General features: G+C 38.6%; 1 protein-coding gene across 1 annotated transcript; it reads left to right on the top strand.

Annotated features, from left to right (window-relative positions):
• Positions 1-1221: 1221 nt before the first annotated feature.
• Positions 1222-15447, top strand: LOC308045418 (homeobox protein CDX-1-like; the record flags this gene model as incomplete). Its single annotated transcript, XM_080352695.1, has 3 exons — positions 1222-1654; positions 11584-11729; positions 15193-15447. The coding sequence occupies 3 exons, from the start codon at positions 1222-1224 to the stop codon at positions 15445-15447; spliced, it is 834 nt and encodes a 277-aa protein (XP_080208821.1).
• Between the last annotated feature and the right edge of the window lie 8453 nt (positions 15448-23900).

The following is a 23900-nucleotide window of genomic DNA, read 5'->3' as shown; positions in this document are numbered from 1 at the left end:
TTCATCAATAAAGGTGCAACTGAGTATCACATCATTAAAGGAACAGGAATGAAAACAGAGTAAATTCTCATTAAGAAACAATCCTAAGTATCTATCTCATTAAAAAAACCAGCACTTTCTCTCCATGGTCCTGGTTATAGAGAATCTCTCATAAGAATGTGTTACTTACAAACATAGGATTGCTCCTGTAAGTTAGGAAACTGCTTTTTGAGCTAAAAAGCTAGAACTTGTACCCGTATTTCTAAGAAAAGGTGTCACTTATTGTGAACAAGCATAGCAATGAGAACAGAAAAACCTTTAGGGAAAACTGGCACTCATTTCAATATCACAAACAGGACACAAGCATAGGGAAAGTGACAAATTTTGCATTCTCTCAGTAACAGATTCTCTTTCTGTTAACATTGTAAGTAAGAATAGAGAAACTTCAATCACTGTGGCAAGCAGCCAGCTCATGAATAGGCTTGCTAACATCAACAAGACTATTCGTATGAACAAATGCTCAAAATGACTATGAGACTTCTTGTATATCCTTTGTAATGTTAAAATCAGAGGATTACTGCGGTTTCTAAGTGCTCTCCCACATGGACTAAGAGCTGAAGTCAAGAAGAGCACTCATGTGAGCAGCTAGGTAAAAGCTGCAATTAAAGACTGAACTGATGTTTTCAGTTAAAAAAAATAATATGGCATATTCTAAAAAAAAGAACTACTGGACTGGCAGATACCAGGCTTTAACTAACTAGAACCTAGCGCCTGAAGTTAGATCCTGACATATATTACTCAAGAAAAATGCTACTACTACTGTCTGAACAGTTATTGGTTAACTATATATGCAACTCTGCTTGAAGACCACAAGATTTCAAACTACATTCAAAAAGTATAGAACTGGGATGGTAATATATAAAGGCTCTGTGAGAAAGGAAGCACTAGAACTAGCAGCAAGGTGGGGTTGCCTGCATGGCCAGCCCTTCATTTGAATGCAAATGTAATTTTGGGGCAGGCAGTTATCTGTGACATCAGGCAGGACCTTAGTAAACTGTTACCACCAGCACCTGGTAAAACCATTGTTAATCATGTGTAGTAAAGGGACATCAGGGCTAGCATGAGTCATTTATAGAGCCAGTCAGGGCTAGAAAAGAGAGAGAAAGAGGAGGGGAAGAGAGATCAAACAAACCCTGTGAGGAGCAGGATGTCCCAGCAAGACACAGCCAAGCTGTGAGCATCATGTATGTGAGTTATCTTTTGGATAAAGAAACCAGCATGTATCCAGGATCTGCAAGGTGCAGCAGCAACAACCTGCCAGCGCAAAACTTTGTGTCTACACCGCCCTACTCCGATTACATGGGATATCATCATGTGCCAAGTCTGGACACCCATGGCCAGCCCGCAGGAACCTGGGGATCTCACTACGGCCCACAGCGGGAGGACTGGAACGCCTACGGCCCAGGACCTTCCAGCACGGTCGCTGCTGCCCAGCTCAATGGCTCGTCTCCTGGACAGGTCTCCTACAGTTCTGCTGATTACAGCTCCCTCCATCCTGCCGCACCTGGGGGGTTACCGCCTGTAGACACAATTAATGCCCAGCAAATCTCTCCCAACAGCCAAAGGCACAGCTCTTACGAATGGATGAGGAAAACAGTGCAATCCACTTCTACAGGTACGAGGGCACTGAGGTTTTATGCTGAGAAGATATTTCACATTTTTGTGTTGTGTTTTTTTTTTTTTGCCAGGTTCCCTGTTTAGAGGGAAGCATACTGTTTAACAGAGGAAGATCCTAATTGCTCTGAAGGATTCCCTTGCTAGCAGTTAAATATTAGTTCAATTACTGGATCCTGGTTTTGATCAGCTGTTTCTTATATTTCTTTCCTGACCTTTAATGCTGAGGCAAATGAAAAGCAATGTCCTTTGACAGTGAAGTATTTTCCCTTCGGATATGTTAACAAAATTTGTGATATCAAATAATTGCTTTTAATAGGAGTCCTATAGATCAGAACAAAGCAGCATGTCTGCAGAAAGAAGTAATGATGAAAGCATTGTCTTTCACCACCACCTATATTTTGCTTGTTTTCCTCAAGATATAGAGTACATACGAGGAGTTCAAGTAAAATATATACGGGGGGAGGGGGGGCTAGAAATCAGACTTTGTATTACAAACAACCTGTCTAAACCTCAGAACACCGAAATGAAATGAGTTCTGCTAGATCAAGCAGTCAATTCTTTTAAAAAATGAATGATATGGAAAGGGTTGCTTCACTTCGTAGTAGTAGCTCTCAGAATATGAAGAAATACAAAGATCCATGGTAACACAATCAGTTAATTCAGTGACAGATCAGTCTCTGATGCATAATAGTACACGAGTACAAAACATTTAACTAGTAAAAAGTATTTAACCAGTAAGAGTCAGTCATGAAGCATGAGAAATGTTCTGTTTGGTTGTGATGAGGAATGATAGAAAAAATACAAATATTGAGCATCCCTAAAACAAACATCTGTACCTTGCATGAATAGAAAAAAAAAAAAAAGAAGAAACAAGAAAGCAAAGAAGGAAAAGGGGGAAAACTGCCTGAAAGAACAGAGGCACGATCCATTATGTAAAAGTATTTGATCCTCCAAGGTGCTGAGCAGCTTTGACATGCACTGAGATCAGTAGAAATGAAGGATGCTCAACACCCTCCCTCAAGAGATGCTCACAGCATTTCAGTTACGCCTCAGAAAGGTTGCTTTCCTTTCAGCCCTTCCTCCCATCCCAGCTCTGGCCACACATGCCTGCAAATATTAGTTTTCAAAGCAAGTACTGAATCAGTCTCTGATGGGAAAGTAATTACTTCAAACATACTTTAGGAAAATGAAAGCAACTGTACAGAAAAACTGTTGTTATTAAAATAATGCATCTGATCTATACGGACAGAGTCACCCTCATTCCTGCTGAATACAACTTCAGTTCATAGTCCATAGAAGTCAACAGGACAATCAGAGTAGGTTGTTACTCTGGGTGAATAAGAATTTGGGTTTTCTAAAATCATATTTGTTCTTCGCTGAATACTACCAAAAACACCCCCCAAAACCAGAAGAGAGCCAGTCTGCAGAAACTTACAGCTTACTTTTGAGTAGTCCTTACAGGGCAATGACATTGCTCACAAACTATATGACTTGCAGATGGCAGCATATTTGCCCAAATAAACACTACTTCTCATCTCTTCTTCACCTATCTGCCTCTTGCTCCTGTGGATTTAAATTGCTGCCTGCCTGAAAGACCAAATTTGATCTGTCTGTGCTGTTACTTGTATAGTGGGGATGCTGTGAGATATCCATCTATATATATAATATAGAGATACAATATATAGATAGAATAGATAATAACATTCTATCTGCTTAAGAAGCTTTCTAACCTTCCAAATTTCATGCCTACAAGGGTCAGAGCATTCACAGGAGGTGTTGGGAGTCTCTTCGTTCTCAAATGGTCCAACAAGATATTGAGCATCTTCATCTCAAGAAGCTAAGAAATCAGCATGTCATAGGAGTGCATCTCCCCAAACACCCATGGGCCAGTGTAAGGCTCTCTGAAGTTAGCGGGAGCCCGTCCATTCATTTAATAGGTACTAGGTCATGCTTCAGGGAAAAATCCAGATAAGTAATTCTCCTTCTGCCTCTTCCCTTCTCTTTTTTTTTTGCTAGTCCAGCAATGCTTAGTACCAATACATCTGCTTCACTGGAGTTGGTTCCTTTTTCTTCATTAACTCCTTTTGCTCTGTTTAAAAGCACAGGCACTCTGTCTTTCCCCATTTTTGCCCCAACAGTAATGTCAAATCTAGTAATGCACTTGAGTTTGGTTCTGAGCATGCAAGTGTTTTCCAGTGTGTGACCAGGCTAACTGCAAGTACCAGTATTGTTTGCTGGATCATGATCAAAATCCTCAGCATTTTCTTAGATGGAACCCATTGCTTTTTATACCGTCAAAGCTGTATGCATACATTGAGCATTCCCTTTCTGTCTCTTTGCAAAACCTTTAGGAATTGCAGTAGAGGTTTTATATAGGCAAGAGTGAAGGAATCCTACCTATTATTTATTAGATTTCCTTATTCCAAGTGAAACAGATATGAGCCATTATTCTTGAGGGTGGAAAAATTGAAGCTCAGACTTACCTGAAGTGATCAGAACAGAAATTACTCAGAGAAATTAATCTTATTACTTGTTCATTACTTGTTGCAAAATACTAGTTATTATTTCACTATGGAAACAATAACAATTAAGGCAAGTGATTTTTGCAAGATATTCTTGAAAGTGTGCCAGAAATGCTCCTGTTATCTGCTCAAGATCAGGAGTGATTCTTTCCAAAGGTTTACTTACATTGAGTAGACTTGACTTGTAACAGCTACAGAAACAAGGCCCAGAATCAATGACATTCCATCTCCAGAGATATCAGGGTTAGCTTCTCTCCTGTGGCCTCATGACCTGAGAGATGACAAACAAAATACTTTATTGAAATTGCTACCACTGGCTCAGGCCCTACAGGTCTTTTCATACTCTGTTACCTACACAACTAACCTGGAACAAAAGAAGAAATTATTTCAAGTCTTACTCTGTAACTTCAAAAACAACATTCAGTATAAACCCACATCTTCAACTGGTGTTAAGTGATGCTTGTGAGGTTATGTTACTTGAAACCACTGGAAGATCTCAGTATTAAATGCAAGACTATCATCCTGGTTTAGTGCTACTGGAAGGCATTTCCCGCAGGAAAGACCTAACAAGGCTTTCATCCATCACTGTCCCGCTGGCTGAAGGGTGGCTGAATGCCTCTCCCTGTAGCTTTGGAACTGGAGGGATTGGGACCCAATCCTAAATGCAGTGCACACAGGATCCAATGTGTAATCACTGCATTCTTGAGGGTGTTTGGGAACCAGGAGAAAGCAAATATGTTTTGACTCAAAACACTTGAAGAAGGAAACACTGACTACTTAGTATTTTCAACTGAGAACTGCAAAAGACCCTTCTCTAACTCTTAAACTGCTCCTGTCCCCTCTCCTAAACTACCACTTTGACAGGGCAAGCAAAGCCAAGGCAACTAGCAGTTGTAACGGGACATAACAAAGCCAAAACTAGAGATTTGAGGTGGCAATTCCACACACACACACACACACACACACACACACACACACACAGCGTAATTACAGGCAAATTATTTCATGGAAAGCAGAATAAACCCACCTTAGAACAAGTTACAAATCTCCTCCTGTTGATTTTGAAATTTTTATGGAGATATGCAACCACTCACACAAAAGGAGCCTTTACTGTTTCCTTTGTGAGAAAACCATGTACATCTGTGGTAAAACTGCGCCCAAAACCATGAGTTTGAACAGTTAACTACAGGCAGTTCCAGCAGCAATAAGAATTTGCTCACAAAGCTGAAAGTACCTCTTAAAATCTCCACTTAGGTTACCATATAACAGGGAGGGAACCAGTTTAAAACAGACGTAAACTACGAGCAGAGACTTTTCCTGTAGATGACACCTCTCCTATCATCCGTGTTCAATAAAAATTCACTCTGATCATTACCAAATGGACTATAAATATATAGCATCTAGTATTTGAAGAAGGGTGAAGTTATATTCCCTCAAAGTTAGTGAAGAAAAACAAGCCTCCTAAGAAGCTATTCCTTAAAAATGCTGAATGCCTAAAGAACATACAACACTTGGGAAAAAAATCAGTTACTCATTTGCTTTTTAGTCTATACAGTCCTTGGAAATATGACTTCTCGGCAGTTAGAAATCCACCTACATTTTCTGCAGGTTGGATCCTTCTGGCAAACAAAATCCATACAGGCTGGTCTCTGTTCAATCATTGTTTAAAGGTGACAAAAATGAATCTGCTTTGGATTCAATTGCTTCTGTATCATGAACAAAAAAGTTTCCACTAGCAAAGGGAAGGACAGTATTTGGCCAATGAGCTATATGACAGAATAGCAGAACATAGTCAAAACGGAAAACTTCACCAGTTTAAATAGAAGCCAACAGAACAGAAGGCAAATTCTTCAAGTCTGTTGGAAGGCTTCAATTCTATGATCCTATCCTATTCTTTTTGGCACAAGTCATGTGAACACATATAACAAGAACAAATGATCAAGACTCAGCAGAAAATACAAACATAGAATTTCACCATGTTCCACAAACCTCTATGCATCCAACTTTGCAATAATGAATACTCCTACTCATCACACTAAGACTTCTGGCCAGAGTAATATTACTCACATGATAGAGGATCAGATCTGTGTAACATTTTCTAATATAATGGCAGTGTATGATAGGTTTGTGGGGTTTTTTAATTTAACTTTACAGAACGTCATGTGCAGCACATGTCCATCTTCAATACTTAACTGTCATATTACTTTTGCTTCACAACTTCAATTAAGTCAGTGAAATTACACTAGGGAGAATTTGCCCCCTTCTTTTCCCATACTTTTAAAGTGCATAAATATCAAAAATCTCCAAATTCTGAGGCCTAATCTCTGACAGTCTTTATCTTTATAAACTCAAAAACTAAGACTAATCTCTCTCTTAATACTGAGCTAACATAAAGATGCAGATTTAAACTGCATACAACTTCAGCCCAGAAAGCTGTTTCACATTTTGAGCTGACTTAAGCTAACGTCCAGTCATCAAGTACAGACATTAACTCCCTCTGAAACAACGGTAGACTATGAAATTCAGATTAAAATGTTTTATAAGTAATCTGACAGTAATCCCACATTATTCTATACTATGACATCTTCTGTCTAAATTACGTAGCTTCTGGAGTTGATGAAGGCTGCCAATTTTAGTAGACTAAAAATATCCTGAACATTGAAGAGAGCAAGCACTGAAAAAAGGACCAAAGCTAGTTCTAATGCTAATTCATTTTGCTTTGTAAACTAGTTGTGAGGTCCGATGGTGGGGTTTTTTTTCCTTTCCTGGGCTACATTGTCTGAGGTTTTGAGGCCTATCTGTCATATTGAGGCAACAGACCCTTTTAACACTTCACTTTGCTTTGATATGCAGTCTTGTCTCTTCCTTCTCCCTCTTTTCTTCAGGAGTTATATTGCCGGAAAGGGTGATGATTTTCACAGCAAATAAAGAGGCCTTCTCCTGGCTTTATTGTCTTCAGAAGAAATGCTCTGTGAATTTTATGACCAATGGGAAAGCTGTTCCCTTCCCCCAACTCGAAGCCTGGCCAGTCACAAAAATTGCTGGAGCGGGTGTGATAGAACAGGATTGTTAAACTATATCTCACGAAAAGTTTTCTAAGTCTGAAATGTCCTGTTTCTTGGTACTCCAAAGGCACTCTTGAAGAGCCACTATTTGCAAAATAAGATTTTGACAAAACTGTCTGTTCTTAAACAGCTCATTAAATGCAGGAAATCCACTCCCCCGACACAAAGGCACTCACACTGCAAAGGTAGTTGCTTCAAAGCTCTTTTGTGTCATCTTCCTTCCACCCAGCTACTAATAACCTGTCCAACCACTTGCAGCTCTGTAGTACAGCTGTCCAGGACAGAACCCATTTCCAATAAAAACGACACTATATTGCTGATCAAAATTATAATTTGTCATTAACAAGATTAATTTAGGTTGCAGAAAAGTAAATGTTGCTAATTTCACTCACCTGAGTAAAATATGCAGGATTTGACTAAAGAATTGGATTGATTAAAATATTAACTTCTATCATTGCACCATTATCTCCTAAAGAAGTCTGAGAAGTGAAGAACATCCTTCTGCTGTCTCTGGGGTGAAACCATTAGTCCTACCTCAAATTGTACTCAGGTAATACTTCTTGAAATAAAATGCATCCCTGTAAATAAAACCAGGAAGCAGATCTGAAAGATTTGGCTCAGAATGCAGTAGAATGGATCTATTCCAGCTCACAGATGGAATTTAGAGGCTGAAGTCTCAAACTGTTTAGTGATAGGTTTTGTTGCTGCTGTTTAACTTTGGCAAATAAAAGAAAGGTGTACTTTGCCTTTGAAAGGAAATGCCATATGCAGACTAATTCCAACCCAGAATCCAACAAAGGCATTAGCAAGACTCTCACTGACATCAATGGGAGTCTGGAGAAAGGCCTAACAGAGTCAAACACAGCTAGGCCAGAACTAAAAGTATCCTCTCAGAAGAGCCAGGCAGATCTCAGCTCCCATTGTCTGGTGTCTTACCCTACACAAATTATCAAATTATTAAAGACAAGATTTATGTGACAAATCATAGAGACTCATAGACTAGACTAGAAGGAAGCATTCACCTTTTGATTGTTTACTTTTAAATTATTCTCTTAACTTACCTTAAAGAAAGAAATTAGATGTGAAAGCTCCCAACCTTCCTTCAAAAAGAAGCCAGATATTATCATTGCTACTAAAAATAAACATAAAGCTACCCATACAAAATTAAAATATTTTTATGGAAGAAAGTTCTGTTTTCTACATGCATTTAATTTCTTCTTCAGTTTAAAAAGCAAAAGACCCAACCCTCTCCTACTCAGATAATAAGGGTTTTTAGCACTTAAAACCAGAATCAGGAAGGTTTATCTTGAAGTTTACCACCTTGTTTTGGCAATAGAAGAACATTTGATATTTGTCTATGGCTTCTGAATGAGAATAGAGTTCAAGATAAGATCACCTTGTTGCTCTTTTGCGTAATCCATCTTAACAACATAAAGGGGACTAAGGAAACATTTTTAAACATTTTCTTCCATCGAATGACCCTAAATTCTCATTTAAAGAGAGAGAAAAAACCTAACCAAACCACCATCTAGAGAGATCAAAAGTTAAAAAATATCAAGTGAGGCATTAAAGCACCACAGGTGACTGGATGTTAAACAAACAATTTACACTTCGAATGAACAAAACCAAATGTCCCAGTGGTTATGTGGACTGAACTGAATAACTGCCGCTCATTGGAGACTCTCAAATTCTTACCATAATGTTGTAAAATTAACAGCACTTTTCACTTGATTATCAGTGTAAACATACTTGAGCTAATTCTGCTTTCACTATGGTTTCACAAGGACAGAAATTCTACTGAAATGAGAATGTCCTGTGTATGTACCCCAGCCAAACACAGCACAGCAGACCCTGCAGAGGGAGGTTAACACTTTTGAGTCAAAGTGGTTTTAACTGTGCAGATTGAGCAGAAACCCGAGCATAAGGAACAAACACACCTATTTTCCCTATTGAAGTATTCCAAGTAAACAGGCTGATGGCCTCAAGACACTTGGAAAATACTCACAGCCTTGTAAACTCACTATTCACACATAGTCCTTGCCCAGGGTTGCACACCATGGTGCATGGAAGCTGAAGGATCAAATTCTGATGTAGACTTTGTTCTACAAGCCTGGGAAGAGTCCTAGAGAAACTCTGTTGTGTAGGGCAAGCAAGTTATTATTCACAACCAGAGGTGTAGCAACATCTGTTTACAGCATTACACTAACCAGGACTTCCAGTACAGAAATATATCTATATACTGTGTATATATATATATGTAATGTGTGTGTATATAGATAGATAGATAGATCGATCTAGCATCTATACCAACAGTAAAAAAAGGACTAAAGCCCCAAGAACCCTCTAATGCAAAGAGTACCCTGGTGAACTAAAAAGTCTTACAAGTAGTAAAATACTAACTGTTATATGCTTGAAGAGAAAATAGTGATACGGCTCTCGAGACTTTACCACACAGTGTATACAAGCAAGCAGAAGGCAATGTCAACTTTAAATATGTTTAGCTATTATAACAAAGGGATATTATGTCACCCTCAACAGATGAGAGGGGAAAAACAAAACAAAACAACATGAACCTGTGAAACTAAATAATGAATTAAGGGATAAAGTACTTCAAGATTCTGCTATAGTTCTGTACCCTGAATTGTGATCTCTGGGTGCTACTTAAACTTCAAAAGCAAGGGGAGTTAGAAGGAGGGGCCTTTGGTACCACTGATAGACAAAACCTCCAGCTATTCTCTCCTGCAGGGGGAAGCTGGTTGCTCGGGGCATTGTGCCGCAGTGATCTGCTCAGAGAATGAAATTTTACCAACTCACTCTCTGATAATCTATTTTAGTCCTTTCCAATCAAAATTAACTGCTCTCATTAGGAGTGCAACTATTACGAGTTCGAGGAACCTGTATTTTGAAGAGCTAGGCATGCACATATTCTTTTGAGAAAGTGATCTGTAAGCAAACACGAGCTGTTGTGTGCTACCCTCTGGCAACAGCAGACTGATACAGGCAGCAAGCCATGATATGCCTTGAGTTTTATGCATCATCTGAGAGAATCTGAATCCAAGGGGGCTGTTCTATTATAGTGACCACTGAGGACACAAAGATTCACAACCTACAGTGTGACAGCAAGACTCACTGCAAAACACAATACCAGCTAAAAATAGATTCCCTGACAATTTACAATCTAAATATATACATCTGAAGAAATGTCCGCATGATGACAGACAAGGAAGCACAAAAAAAGGTAAGACTGTGGTTAGCGAATATGGGAATACTATTCTCAACACAGCAATGATCCAATCTTTCAAAAAATGTAAGATGACCTTAGGCTAGAGCTCAGGATTCTTGGTTTTAAGCAGGTGTTTATATCCAATATATTCATTGCCTAATATGAACATAAACAACAGAAAAAAGGTAGGTGAGAAAGGAAGCATCAGTAGCCTTTCCCATTCTCAACTCTCTTTCACTACCGCCAACACATTCTGTTCTCAGGAATTATCCTGCATAGGATCCATAAAATTCCAGCTACTTGCATCTGTGTTCACTGGCTCATGTCATTTGCCATAACCTTTTAATGACCCAGATACTGCTGAGCCACGTCTGCTTCTGTCAGCTGTACCCACAGCTGAAAGGATGCAGCAGTGCTGCTGGCAAAAGAACAGATGCTGCAGTTCTATCATTGTTCAACGTCTTTTGTTAAGTATTATTGGTTTCTTTTTCTCTTTTTTATTAACCATCACCTGAAAATCCATGTTACTATTCCCTGTGCTATTATCAAGTCGTGGAGAGACTCTGCCAGACTCAAAGGAAAAACACAACCTCCAAATTGCAGTAACAATCACAATACTGTATTCATTTTCCTAGCAAAGAGAAGCGAGGAACTTTGGAAGCTCTCAACAGAAGTATTTTCTGTGCAGTAAAATATCCTTCACAATTTCCTCTGAAGCAGGTAGCCGTGTATCAGCTTTAGGGATAGAGGAACAGAGCGATTCAAGAGCAGGCAGGAAGCCTGCATCAGAGTTGGGAACAGAATCCAGGTTTCCTGGCTCCTTGCTCTTAACAAGAACGCCTTCCCTTTCCCAACCGATAACACAGGGGTGATAAAGGATATGAGAAGCAGTTTATCATCTATGTACTAAGAAGCAAACCCAAAATCTGATGGTATGAACCTCTTGTGTTGTAAATCAAGACCAAGTCCCCTGCAGTCAAGGGAATTACTCTGGGTAAGTGCATGGAGAACCAGGCCTAAAATACCCACAAACATTTTCAAATGTAAAGCCAGATATTTTGTGTTACTAAAGTTAAAAAATTCTAGCTTGAAGCAATGTGTTCTTCTTTCAAAACAGGTAAAACAAGAACAAGAGAGAAGTACCGAGTGGTTTACACAGATCATCAGAGATTAGAATTAGAGAAGGAATTTCATTACAACAGATACATTACAATCAGGAGGAAGTCTGAACTTGCTGCAAACCTAAGACTTTCCGAGAGACAGGTAGAGTATGGATCACCCATTCAGGATTTCCTTTGAATTTATTATTGTGGATGAGGACATAGCCATACTGGTTAAGAATACGAAAATGCTAATGCCTCAAATAACCAAACAATGTGACTGGGTTCCCTTTGCAGTGCAGGAACTCAAACTATCCAGCTGAACGGCCTGATAGCCCTTTTTGAAATGAGTGCATTTCTAAATATCCCATCAGCACTTCTTCAGCTCTCATAGTGACATCAGGGAGCTGTGCAACAACACAGAAAAAGCAGACACCGCTCTTATATACAGTCCTGTTCTGAGAAACGAGAGTTTAAAAATATCAACAAAATCCTGCCTGTATTTCTCTCTGTTTTACTGGGGTAGTTGTAGTAGGGAGAAATTTTTGCCAAAATTTCTAAAGCAGATATCCTGGTTTTGCTGAAGTCAATGGGAATACTATAATGAGTTTCAACAGGGTCAGTCTTAGCAGAGAATACAAGTGATGAGCTCAAGTATGTTGAGGACACTTGAAGGTATTTGTTTCTTTGGCTGCCTTTAGCCTTTTGATAAAGATTTCCTACATACTTGCTGCTCCTTTTTCCTACGCCTATTTCCCTGTACGTCCTCCAAATTCTACTTCTGTTCCCACAATGTAAATCGAAGCACAATCCTTTTGGTCAAAAAATATATATGTGCCTCATTCTTCAGTCATGCAGCTGCGATGCCTGTGGCACCCCCCACCAAAGCCAAGCAGGTCCATGGCCCCTGGCTCTCCTGCAAACAGCCGAGATAAGATGCCAAGCCAGATCTCCCACAAAGACACTCACGACACAGGTCGAGCAAATGGTCGGCCCCATTTTACTTGGCAGTTTCTTGATGCAGTACACTGAAGTACGCAGCCAAACAGAAAATTAAAAGCTTTACTGAAGGAACTCCCTGAAGAGATTTCAGCACACAGTATGCTCACTTGGTGCCTCTTCTATTTGCAAACTGTCACAGCACTGTTTGCTCAGTCAGCTGTTTTTCAGTATCATTCATTGAAGATTGTGCCTGATTCACCATTGTCTACTGGACAGGGATAGTCCAAAATCCACCTAGTTGTAGCACTGTTCATCCAAACTGGACTTGTTTACACAGCATTCACTGAAAGAGCTTACAGAAATGCAGAAGGGAAGACCCATTTTGCAAATATTTCTCAGTCAGCTGCTTAATGTATTTAATTATTGAAAATTAAAATTATTTCAAAGAGGTATAAAAGAAAAATACACTATGTGTCTTTTTGCTGGCTATTAAAACCTTAGGAACTTGGCTTCATTTTGCCAGATTTAAAAATTATGACCCCGCTTCTGTAAACAACCAAAAATATTTACTTGAAACTTCCTAGTTCAGTGATAATTCCTGATAAGCCTATTCATTAATAAATTTGAAGTGATGAAACAAAAAAAGACAGGATATAAGACTTGACATATATGGGGGAAACATGTCAAGAGTTTTGGCAATATTTGCTCTTCTTCATAATCAATATATGTCATGAATGAAATTAATTCCAGTGCATAAAGCCTACATCTCAGAAGTCAATTTTGAAAATGTAAGATTAAGAAATAACTGATCTATATTCCCATTACTACCCTTTCATGCAAATTAAACCACCTCATCATATGAATGTGACTGAACATGCCCTGTTCGATCCCAAGTTCCACTGTACTCAGCCTAAAACCTGAAATTATTTTTCTGGAAAAGCTTTTTACTGGCTATGCCAAAATCCCATCCAGGGCACTGGAAGGAACATCTCAAGACCAAAGGAAACAGAACAATTGTTTAAATGAGTAAGGAAAGATGTAATATCTAATGAAGAAAGAAGCAGACAAAACGAAGCTTTGCTAATATAGGAAGGACACAGAAATAAAGATGATGATGAGGACAAGAAAGAAGAGAGAAATTAGACTTCAGAGGAGGAGTTATTTGCATAACAAGTGAACAGTGGATAAAAAATACTGAAAAGAAGGAGGACAACACATGAAGAACAAGTGACCAAGTTGGCTTTTGGTCTAACGTTACAGATCTGTATTTACTTGTAGTTATTTGACAGTATTTGAGACTGGTTTAATGGAACATAAATTCATACTGAAATGATGTTCCAGAGACTAGACAACAAAATGAACTGCCAGATGTCACACATAACAGCCTGGGACTTAAGAGACCTAGTGCAAATTTCCACAAGCTTTGGCTATATCCAATTTTTTCAATTGTAAAATGCAAATAATAATGCCTCAAGGATAAGTACACCGAGACTGTCACAGATGTTCCTTTAGGTGTTTTGTGGGACTTCACCACTGGTTTTCTTTCCAAACACAACCTAGTAGCCACAGATGTTATCACTTCTTACTGTTTCACCTCCTTTAGGATCATCATTCGCTTTCTAGCTTCTAGGAAAGAATAACCGAACAAACCAGTATTTCTCAGCGAACTATTGATTGTTCTTTGGGTTACAGAAAACGGTGACAAAAGTTTTTCCTTTGCCATCTGAACAGCAAGAAAACACAACATATTAGAATGAGGTAGCTTGATTCATTACACTGACTAGACATAATACAGAGCCACTTCCAAGGATAAATAGCTGGCATGCACTGCTTTAAATCCAACACTGGGGATTCATGTCCAAAGACATTTCAGTTCCCATACAACATTCACCTTTTCACACCTAAAAGTTCTGCCATGTTTTCAACTGACCATTCCTCATCCATTTCATCTCATGTCCTCACTTGTTCCATCCTAATCAAAACCCATATGCTCTTCAATAGTTGCTTCATTTCTTCCCAAAGATGATTGCATTTCTGTGACAGCACAATGACCATGGGATCAAGCAGTGGACTGTGAGGGAAGTAGCAACAGATTCTGGCTCCATCTATGAATGCAATAAAAGGCACTCAGCTACTAAGGCACTGCTAATACAGTATTTTGAATTAGCGTGGTGCACCAAAAGTAGTGTGCTGGTGTTTCCATTGGGTTATATGTTGAAGCTAACCACCTAATGTGCAGCATCCAAACGGAAAAGATTTTGTGCCTCAGTCACTAGGCCAGTAACAGGTTTTGACTTGCTCTGACTAGCACATATAGTTTTCAATTTAAAGATACTCTCAGATTCTTTTGGCCATCATTATGATACAGAAGGTTCTGATCTGTTAGATTTTGTACCAAAAAAACCCCAAATCTAAGTTCATTCCATAAAGAAATACCTCCTAAAAATAAGGGATAACACTGAAAAAGCTCTTTTTATCAAGCTACTACTAAATATGTTATTACCAGATAGAAAAGATTACATGTATGAAGAACAAGCAAACAAGTCTGTTGTCTCAGTTTTCCACTGCACTCCTCATTGGTCCTCATGCAATTGGTACTTCCTATAACCCTTGACTGTATACATAAAGGACTGCATTGCATTCTATTAGCAACTGACAAAGAATTTTCCTTTGCTCGTCTGCAGGTGAAAATCTGGTTCCAGAATCGCCGAGCCAAAGAAAGAAAATTAATGAAGAAGAAAATGACTCATTTTGATGGCAGCAATCTTGGCTCTATGCAGAGTGACTCCGGCTCAGTGAGCCCGATGCCAGTTCCTGACCAACAGACTCACTCAGAGATGCCCAGTTCTTTATTCCCACCTCCACCTCCTCCACCGCCGCTTCCCATGAATGGTTTGCAGCACAACGGGAACCTGCAGCAGGTAGTGGCCTCTCAGTGAGGCTGCGCGAAGAGCGACTGCATCACGAACACTCTAAACTACCAGTACACGGAGCACTACAGTAGGAAAGAGAGAGGCCAGCGGTAGCTGTTTTGCAGGAGTCCCCAGCATGACACAGTTCTGGGCACATACGCTTCAAGTACAGTAAACCAAAAGCCACTTGCCAGGTCTGCAGCATAGCGCAAGTTCCCAAGGGCGACGGAACTGTTGTGTGCCAGAGTCCTAGTCGCAGGGAGCCTCTGCCAGAGGATGCCGTGCCGCGGTGGAGCCAGCCGGCAAGGATCCCTCCAGCCACGCGGTGGTGGGCAGGCACTGGGAGGGAGGAGAGCTGAAGACCAGATACAGCCACAGGTTACAGAACACTGCAGACAAAAACCAACACAAAACGGGCCACGAGCAACACAAGAAGTGCTCTGTTGGTTCCCTGCCCCTAGGTGAAGAGTATATTCCTTCTCTTTTGATCTCCACACAGGTTCCATGTACTAATCTCACTTTCATGGACTTCACACATGGATCTTGATAAATTAAAACCTGGCTTATATGTTTTGACCCACTTGATGGAAAGCCTGGGTCGTGGTGATTGCACTCACTACATGTTAAGGGCAAAGGTCAGTGATGAGCTTTTTGGAATGTTTTGGTTTTGACAGGTATGATTTCCAATTCTCCATACACTGGTATAAACATGCACTCTTCAGTTTTACCATAAATGTTTTGAAAGCATTCTGGAATTGTGAATCTGGGCCCAAATTCATTTTTGATAGAAGAAAAATCATGTCAGACTCATCTCATGTCCTAAAAGAAAGAGTAAAGTAGGGGGAAATGCTTTTCAGAAATGTAGGTATTTCAAAACTGACTGCATTTCATGAGACAGTATAGCCCATGGATATGAGACAACATAGCCCATGGATAAAGATGCAATAATTGCATTCAACCAATTTTAAATGTGGTCCAGCTTTCAGAGCTATCCTGACACTAAAAAAATCTGATAACTCAAATTAATGAAAGACAAAACAAACAAACATTTCACTTAAAAATAATCTCTCAGCAATTTTTGATTGGGTCTCAATTCCTGAAGTGCTGATCCTTTCCATCCTAAGCAGAATTTGGCAGGTAAGCAGTACTTAACAATAATCCAGATACTTACGCCTAACAACTGAATGTGTATAACTTGTCTGCAAAGGGAAAATTTTTAAAGCACATAAGTGATCTGGGAATTTATATCATTGTCAAAAGCAATTTAGAAATTTAGGATGCCCACTCTCACTAATTTTCATCAAGGTGTCCTCCTAAATATCTCTGTCACTGTTGCAAATAAGACTTAGAAGCATTAAGTCATTTAGGCACTATATTCTTGGTTTATTTTTTTTTCCTTAATTATAACAAATAGTACTATTAGATCATAAAAATGTTGGCAATGTAAAACTACTTTGTATATAAAGAACATTAAAATAAATGACTTTTTTCATAATCATTTTCTAATGTGGTATCCGAAACTGTAGAAAGTGAACATGCAGATTTTCATGATTAGCCTGTTATCGAATTGTAATATCAAATTTAAAAGCAAGGTGATGGTAACAAAGCTTACAAAAAGCAGAAGAAAGTAGTAAGACCAGGATGGTTCAGAGAGCTGGCAGTTTTCATGATTTCTTAATTTTTCTTGATCATTTTATGGTTGCAAGAAAGGCTCTTACTAAATAAGAGTAAAATTCCAGCTTTAAATAGATACATATCTACATTGCAGAATTCCCACTTTTTGCCCTCACAATGCTGCTCCTCTTGCTGGCAACAGCAGTTTGAAGCTTGGCATAGGTAATACAAATGAGATGAAGAAGCTGCAATTCAAAGTTCAGCACCAGAAAGGCTCCGACTGATTTCCACATCTTATGAAAAGTGGAATATGACAAGCGGCATGTAGGAAACAAAAGTGATTTATCATCTCTATTGATGAGCGTGGCAACCAAACTAAAACACTAGTCTCCCAAAAGAGATATCCATTGGATGTGTCCAGACAAGGAATCCATTGGAAGTATACAGAGCAGCCATCCTGTCTACAAAGAGAAATACTAGAGATATTTTACCTACAGTTAACACACACACATGCACATATATTTAACTTCACAGAGACTGCAAAAGGATCAAGGAGAAAAGCATCCTCACATCGGCCAATTAAATGAAGTATGCTTGCATACTAGAGAAAAATCAATCAAAATTTCCAGATTTAGGCTTTCAAAAGGTAAGAATATAGAAGAAAACTTTGTATTTTGTACTGATACACAGTAATCTAGGATCTAGTTCTAGCTCAGTGCACAGAACCCTGGCCCTAGGGTTTTGCAGTATCAAGCTCACAGCTACCTATTTTAATCACATTTCCATTACATAGTTTAATTTCGTATTAAAATTTTAAAAAGGAAAAAGAAAAATGTCCTTCAAGAAAGAACTTCAAGAAATATATCTGAACACAACCTCTTTCTCTTTAAAATTATTTAAACATCATTCAAAGAGAGGAGAATCTGGCAAAATGACCTGGTTTATCTTGTTTACATGTAGAAGAGTTATTGAGGAAGATAAGTGACCACTTTGAAGATCTGCCTCATTTCTGTTCCAGTTTGCTGAAAGCATGCTTGCTATAGGTTGCTATGTGTTTCCAATCAGAAGTTGTTAAGTACACAAAATAAGGCTGGATTTTATTTGCAGAAGCACATGTTCAAAGGTTAAAATTTATTGCTCCAAAAGCAGTATCTATAAAACAGGGCAATACCTTAGAGATTATTAACCTTCTAGTTATGCCAGGGATTGTTTTCAGTAGTACAATTTTTTTTGTAAAACCTACCAGCAATCTATTCAGCTAAATATTTTCAATAAGGCTTAATCCTTTCAACAGTTGCCCACCAAAACCAAAAGAAAGCATTTTTTTTCTCTAATAAGGCTGTGTAGTGCTGTTGCTTAGATGCTGTATTGTGTATAATTAAAAATAAGAAAGACGTAACAGTGGAGACAAATCAACTGCAAGTATTTTGGTCCAACACTGAGTCATGAAATACTGGTGCCCGTACTCAGAATAATACTTATTTTATTCCTGGCTTTGGGTATATCATATAACCTATCACTTTTATCACATCTGAAAACTAGAGACACTAAAGCAGAGCTGCTGTGAAGATTGATTGGTTGTTAGCAAAGTACCTTGAAGAAGAAAAGCATACCTTAGACTACATCACAAGAATATCTAAGCCCTTAATCCTAATTGTGATTAAAAGAACAATCAAGGTATGTCCAATTTTCAGAGGAATTCACTAACCTTTAAACCCCATTACCCAGAGAGAATTGTGGTCTATATGATACAAAAAGATCAAGAAGAGCATAGCAAACAAGACCTTGTGCAAAAACCTCATGCAGCTAAGCAAGACATATAACTCAAAAGTACACTTCTAAAACAAAAAACTTCAAACATGCAGTACCTGCAATTGCTTAGAGGTTATGCAACCACTAACATACACATGAGAGAGCATCTAATATGTGCTACCTTCTACTCATGGAGTAGATTCAAAAGTTTACTCATTCTGGATGTTAACATAAAAATTAAAAAGCATACTCATACTTTAGCACCCTTATTCGGTTTGCTGGTGCAGTACAGGCTTACTTCAACCTAGGCTTTTACATCCAGAAAATGTGCTGAAATGATGTGTCCCTGCAGATGACTTCCACAGCCAGGCACACTTCAGAACAGCATGGGATGCTACTACTAGGACACAACATTGTGCAAACCCCACTCAGTAAAGGAACAGGCACTGCTTTACAACTAAAAGTTTGCCAGCTGTTTTCACACGCAAAGAGCAGAAATAATTCCTTGTATGTTTTGTAACAAGCACTGTTCTAAGAGGTATCACATTAAATAGAGAGGCTTAATTAAGATACACCCTGAATGTTCCTGGTCTTCTAAGCCACAATAAAATACAGTCACTCTAAAGCAGAACAGACTTTACATAGACAATAACCTCTCTCTACGTGAGAGCAGGCAAGAAGAGTTACAGTTGTGCAACAAAAATGCCAGTCTACCAGAATATAAACTATGCACATGGCAAGAATGGCAAATGGTAAAGGCAGTCGATTACTTTGTTACTTCATGAAACACGACACCAAAGAGCGTCTCAAGGACTCAGTAGTGAGTACCCAATAATCCCATCAAATTATATTTTGGTCAGCATGAATTACTTACAGCAAGTGGGAGCTCTATGCTACAGGACTCAAGAAAGAAACCAAATAAATATCAATAGAGGGTTTGCTGTTCATTTTCATGGCTCTGCTAAAAACAATCTATTTAACCTGGAGTTCACATGCAGACTCTGTAACTTCTGCTGTATTGTCTGCTTGTGAGCAGTAAAACATACTCTTATTACTGTCAGCATTGATTTTGTAGCAGATTTTAAGCTATTTAGATTTCAGAATACTAAGACCTCCTTTAGCTCCAGACCATTCTTTCCTGGCATATACAACACTGACGCAGATCATACATGACATATATTTTTGCTCCTTCTAGTAAAATAAAAAGTTAACATCAAGAAGTGAAAGAAAAGTCATTGTTAGCAGCAGTTAGAAAAACATTAGTGGAACAGAGAGAAGGGCAAATACAATCACCATGCTCCCAACAAGTCACTTTTCATAATTTTTCAAATGGATTTGTTAACCAAACTTTCAGAGCATGGAGTTAAAAGTGAAACCATTGAGGAAGGCTTCATGGGCAACCGAGGCTTTTATTTCTACTACTGGTCTCTTATGAAAAAGAAATACATATTAGGGATGAAAAAGACACAGTACAGAACTGAAACGTGTGATATATCCATTTTTCTTTTTCCCCAGAAGAGCTCATTTCAGCAGGTGGAAATAGTTCAGCTACCATTGCTCGTTTGGGTCTCTAGGCTGTGCCACACTGTCAATTTGGAGATACAATTTGGTATGTGCTTGCATTTCAAACCCTGAAAATGAGACCTAACTAGGGTGTTACATATTAAACCAGCCCAATTAAAAAGGATAAATAAAATTTTAAGCAGCTCTGTGTTTGTAGAAGCTTCAGTGAAAGCAAGGGCAGTCTCTTTAGCAGTGTGTTCTGGAGTTTTAAAACCATCTACCCGCCTTCATGACTAGTCAGATTTTCTTCCAACAGAACTGATCTTTCCTCAAGATTTATACAGCTGACTATTAATTTTAGGAGGCATGGGTATGTGTGCAAAGCCCAGCTTGAATAAAGGGTCAGTAACATCTCCAAAATACTGCTTAAAACTATCAGCAATACATAGTTTGCTACTAAAGTCCTTTGTTAGCCATTCCACTCAAATTCCAAGTGTGATGTGTTATTAGAATGGTCATCTGGACGCACAAAAACAGACACATATTCTATCACCTTAGCTACAACAGGACACACAATGCTCACCTGCTTATTTTGCCTCAGAAACAAACCCTCAGATACGTTTCAATGAATTTTCAAGCTTCAAAGACGGACAGGTTTGTTCCTTTTAATATCCATATAAAAGGAAGAGTAACTTTATTGAGCAAGCATTCCTAATTAAAAGCTATTACAGGTATAAACACCTTTAATAGAAGTTATTGTTGTACAGGCCAGTTTTAATCTACCAGTAGTCCCTGAAATTGCAGTTGTTATGGCTGTCATTAAAATATTTGATTGCATGTTTGTGATTATATTACTACTACTCAGTTTGGAAATGTTCTTTAGAACAGCACATATACCATAGTATACTATCTACATTGCTTGTACAAACAAAACTTCAATAGTTCCAATGGTTATCAACATGCTTGTTATTATTGCTAGATTTTCATCAACCACTTATTAGAAAACTAGAAAATTTTCTTCCCCAAAGATCTCAAAATACATTTAATTTTACACACATACAACCACACTTCAACAAACAGTGATGCATCTCCTGTAGAGACTGGTTTAGATAAATTATATACAGCATTTTAACAGGTAGATGGGGAAAAAAAGGGAAAATTGTAAGCCTGGCATTCAGTTAGAATAGAATCATAAAATCGTTGCAGTTGGAAGAGACCCTCAGGATCATCAAGTCCAACCATAACCTAACCCAACTCTAGCATCAAACCATGTCCCTAGGAACCTCGTCTAAATGCCAGTTATCTGGCAATCACTTTCTCTGAAGTACACCAAGAGCACTCTTGCTGCCAACACTACACAGATCTTTCCTCTCCTGTCTTTATCACCCACTGCAGAAAATTGTATAAATACAAACCTCCCCATGGATGAGAGGCTTCTGGATGTCTAGCTCACTGCTCAGAAGTGCTTTTGTGTTCCCACCACCCTAGAAAGTCAGAGGGCCCATGGTAATATGATAGTTCCACAAGCACTTTACACAGGACAAGTCCTTCCTCTACTAGCAGCAACTCATTGCCACCTCCTCAGTGCAATTATGGACAGGGCAAGGGCATTTCAGGGACTCATTTCTTTTTCCTGAAAGCAATAACCACTGGAAGTATTCCTGGAACTACAGTGTAAGTTACAGCTGTACACTGCATATGCAGCGGTTCTCTGGCTCTGCAGCTACCAGCATGCTGGACCTGAGCATGAAGGACACGTGCGTGGCTAAGAAATGATTCAACATCAACACTAAAGTTTTGTTAGCCTCAAACTACTAGACTACATATGAAGGTATGGTTCCTTTTTAAAACATCCATGTGGATCTGTTATAGAAAACGGGAGGCATAAGAGTCAGGGTGCAGATGATCAGCTGAATGTTGCCATTTTAGTTATCTTATTCTCACTTCGGTGTTAAAAATCTGCAGTCCTACTTGGCAATCTTATCCTGCTATGTAAATCTTTTTAAACAAAATGCGTTATTCAAAGCTTACTATTGTTAGTTGATATCAAATCAGTGTAGCAATCCGCCATCAGTGTATCTTGATTTAATTATGTTCTGGAAAGAATTGAAATAGATCTAAAGAAAATTCAGATAATGGAACAGGCAAAACAAGAAAGGGAAAGGAGAAGCATAAACAAAAGATAAAAGAAGAACAGAGAATAAAGGATAAAGCTCTGAGATACAAAAAATAGGATTAGGTGATAGTGAAATTGTGGGGGGTATGCACAGAGGCATCTCACAAAGAGAAAAACCAGAGATTAAAAATGTTACCATCATCTAATGCATTATATGAAATTAAATGCCACTCAATGAGATGTGAAAATGGTGTGCTTACAAGTAGTTAAACAGCATGTCTGATCTGAAATCTATGAGCAACCAATGTTCATGTGTCATGTCAAGGGATCTCAGATATAGTCAATGGAGACAACACTTCACCCTCCTATGAATCTGCCTATGACTGACAGCTCTGCATGACATTTCACAATACCTTGGAATTTAACTGCTGGCATAATTACCACAAATAGGCCAAAGATACTTCCAGTACAAGACACAGATCTTGTTTAATTTGGGGTATGCTCAGTGGAGTTCCTTGGTGTTTTTAGTACATATCAGTACTAAAAAATCTGTGGGCTCTCAAAACTTTTATTACAATTACTTTTCTTTCAAGACAAAGAGAACAAGAGTCTGTTCCATTTTTTTAATATCTATTTTTATAAGGGTACACCAATTACAGAAGGCCTTTCTTTTTCCATGTCCTATCCCATGATGCAACTTTTCTCAGCATTCTCAGGACCCCAAGGATCAAGAAGTCTGTAAATATAGCAAAATGAATTAAAAGATTTTGCTACGCTTCTCAATAAAAAATATTCCATAAAAAATAAAAGAAATTAAAAAAAAACACAGAAGAGGAATATTTTTCCTGTGTTTAAGTACACATTTAGAATCCTTTAGTGCTGGAATTAGAAGGGATGTGTGAATACAAGTAGTGTCAAAATACAAAGCATACTGAATGAAAAACCACACCTTTGTAAAGGGAAACAACTCATTGTAATTTGCACCTCTTTTGCAAGCATATCCCTTGACAAATAGCTCAGTGCAAAGAAATCCTCCAAGATAAAAATATAACAAATTCACTCTACAAATTGTAGCATACAAATCATAATCATAGAGAGGCAATTCTCAAGTCATAAGCAATAGGTTAGTTCTTCCATGTTAATATTAAGATCTTAATAACAACATATAAACCCACCTTTAAAATAACTTTTCTCAATGGGAACACTTACATTGCCCTATAGAGCAAACACGTCGGGCGCTTTCCAGAAAAGCACCAAGGCAGTTCTGATCCACCAACTCGATAACCTAGATGTTCCTTCCTGCTGACTGCACTCACCTAAGCTGCCACCATAGAAAACAGCCACCCGGCAGCAGTTTCAGAGGAAAGAACACAGCCTTGCAGGCAGATAAAAGCTGTCTTCAGCTGCAAACAGAAAGCAACAATATTGCTGGGCCTAATCAAAGACTTTTTTCACTACTTTTTACAGTCATTTTCTTTGGACTTCTGGCACCATC

The sequence above is a fragment of the Nesoenas mayeri genome (genome assembly GCF_963082525.1).
Source record: "Nesoenas mayeri genome assembly, chromosome: 13".
NCBI lineage: Eukaryota > Metazoa > Chordata > Aves > Columbiformes > Columbidae > Nesoenas > Nesoenas mayeri.
The sequence above is the reverse complement of the archived record's forward strand: the minus strand, read 5'-3'. Positions and strand labels throughout refer to the sequence as shown.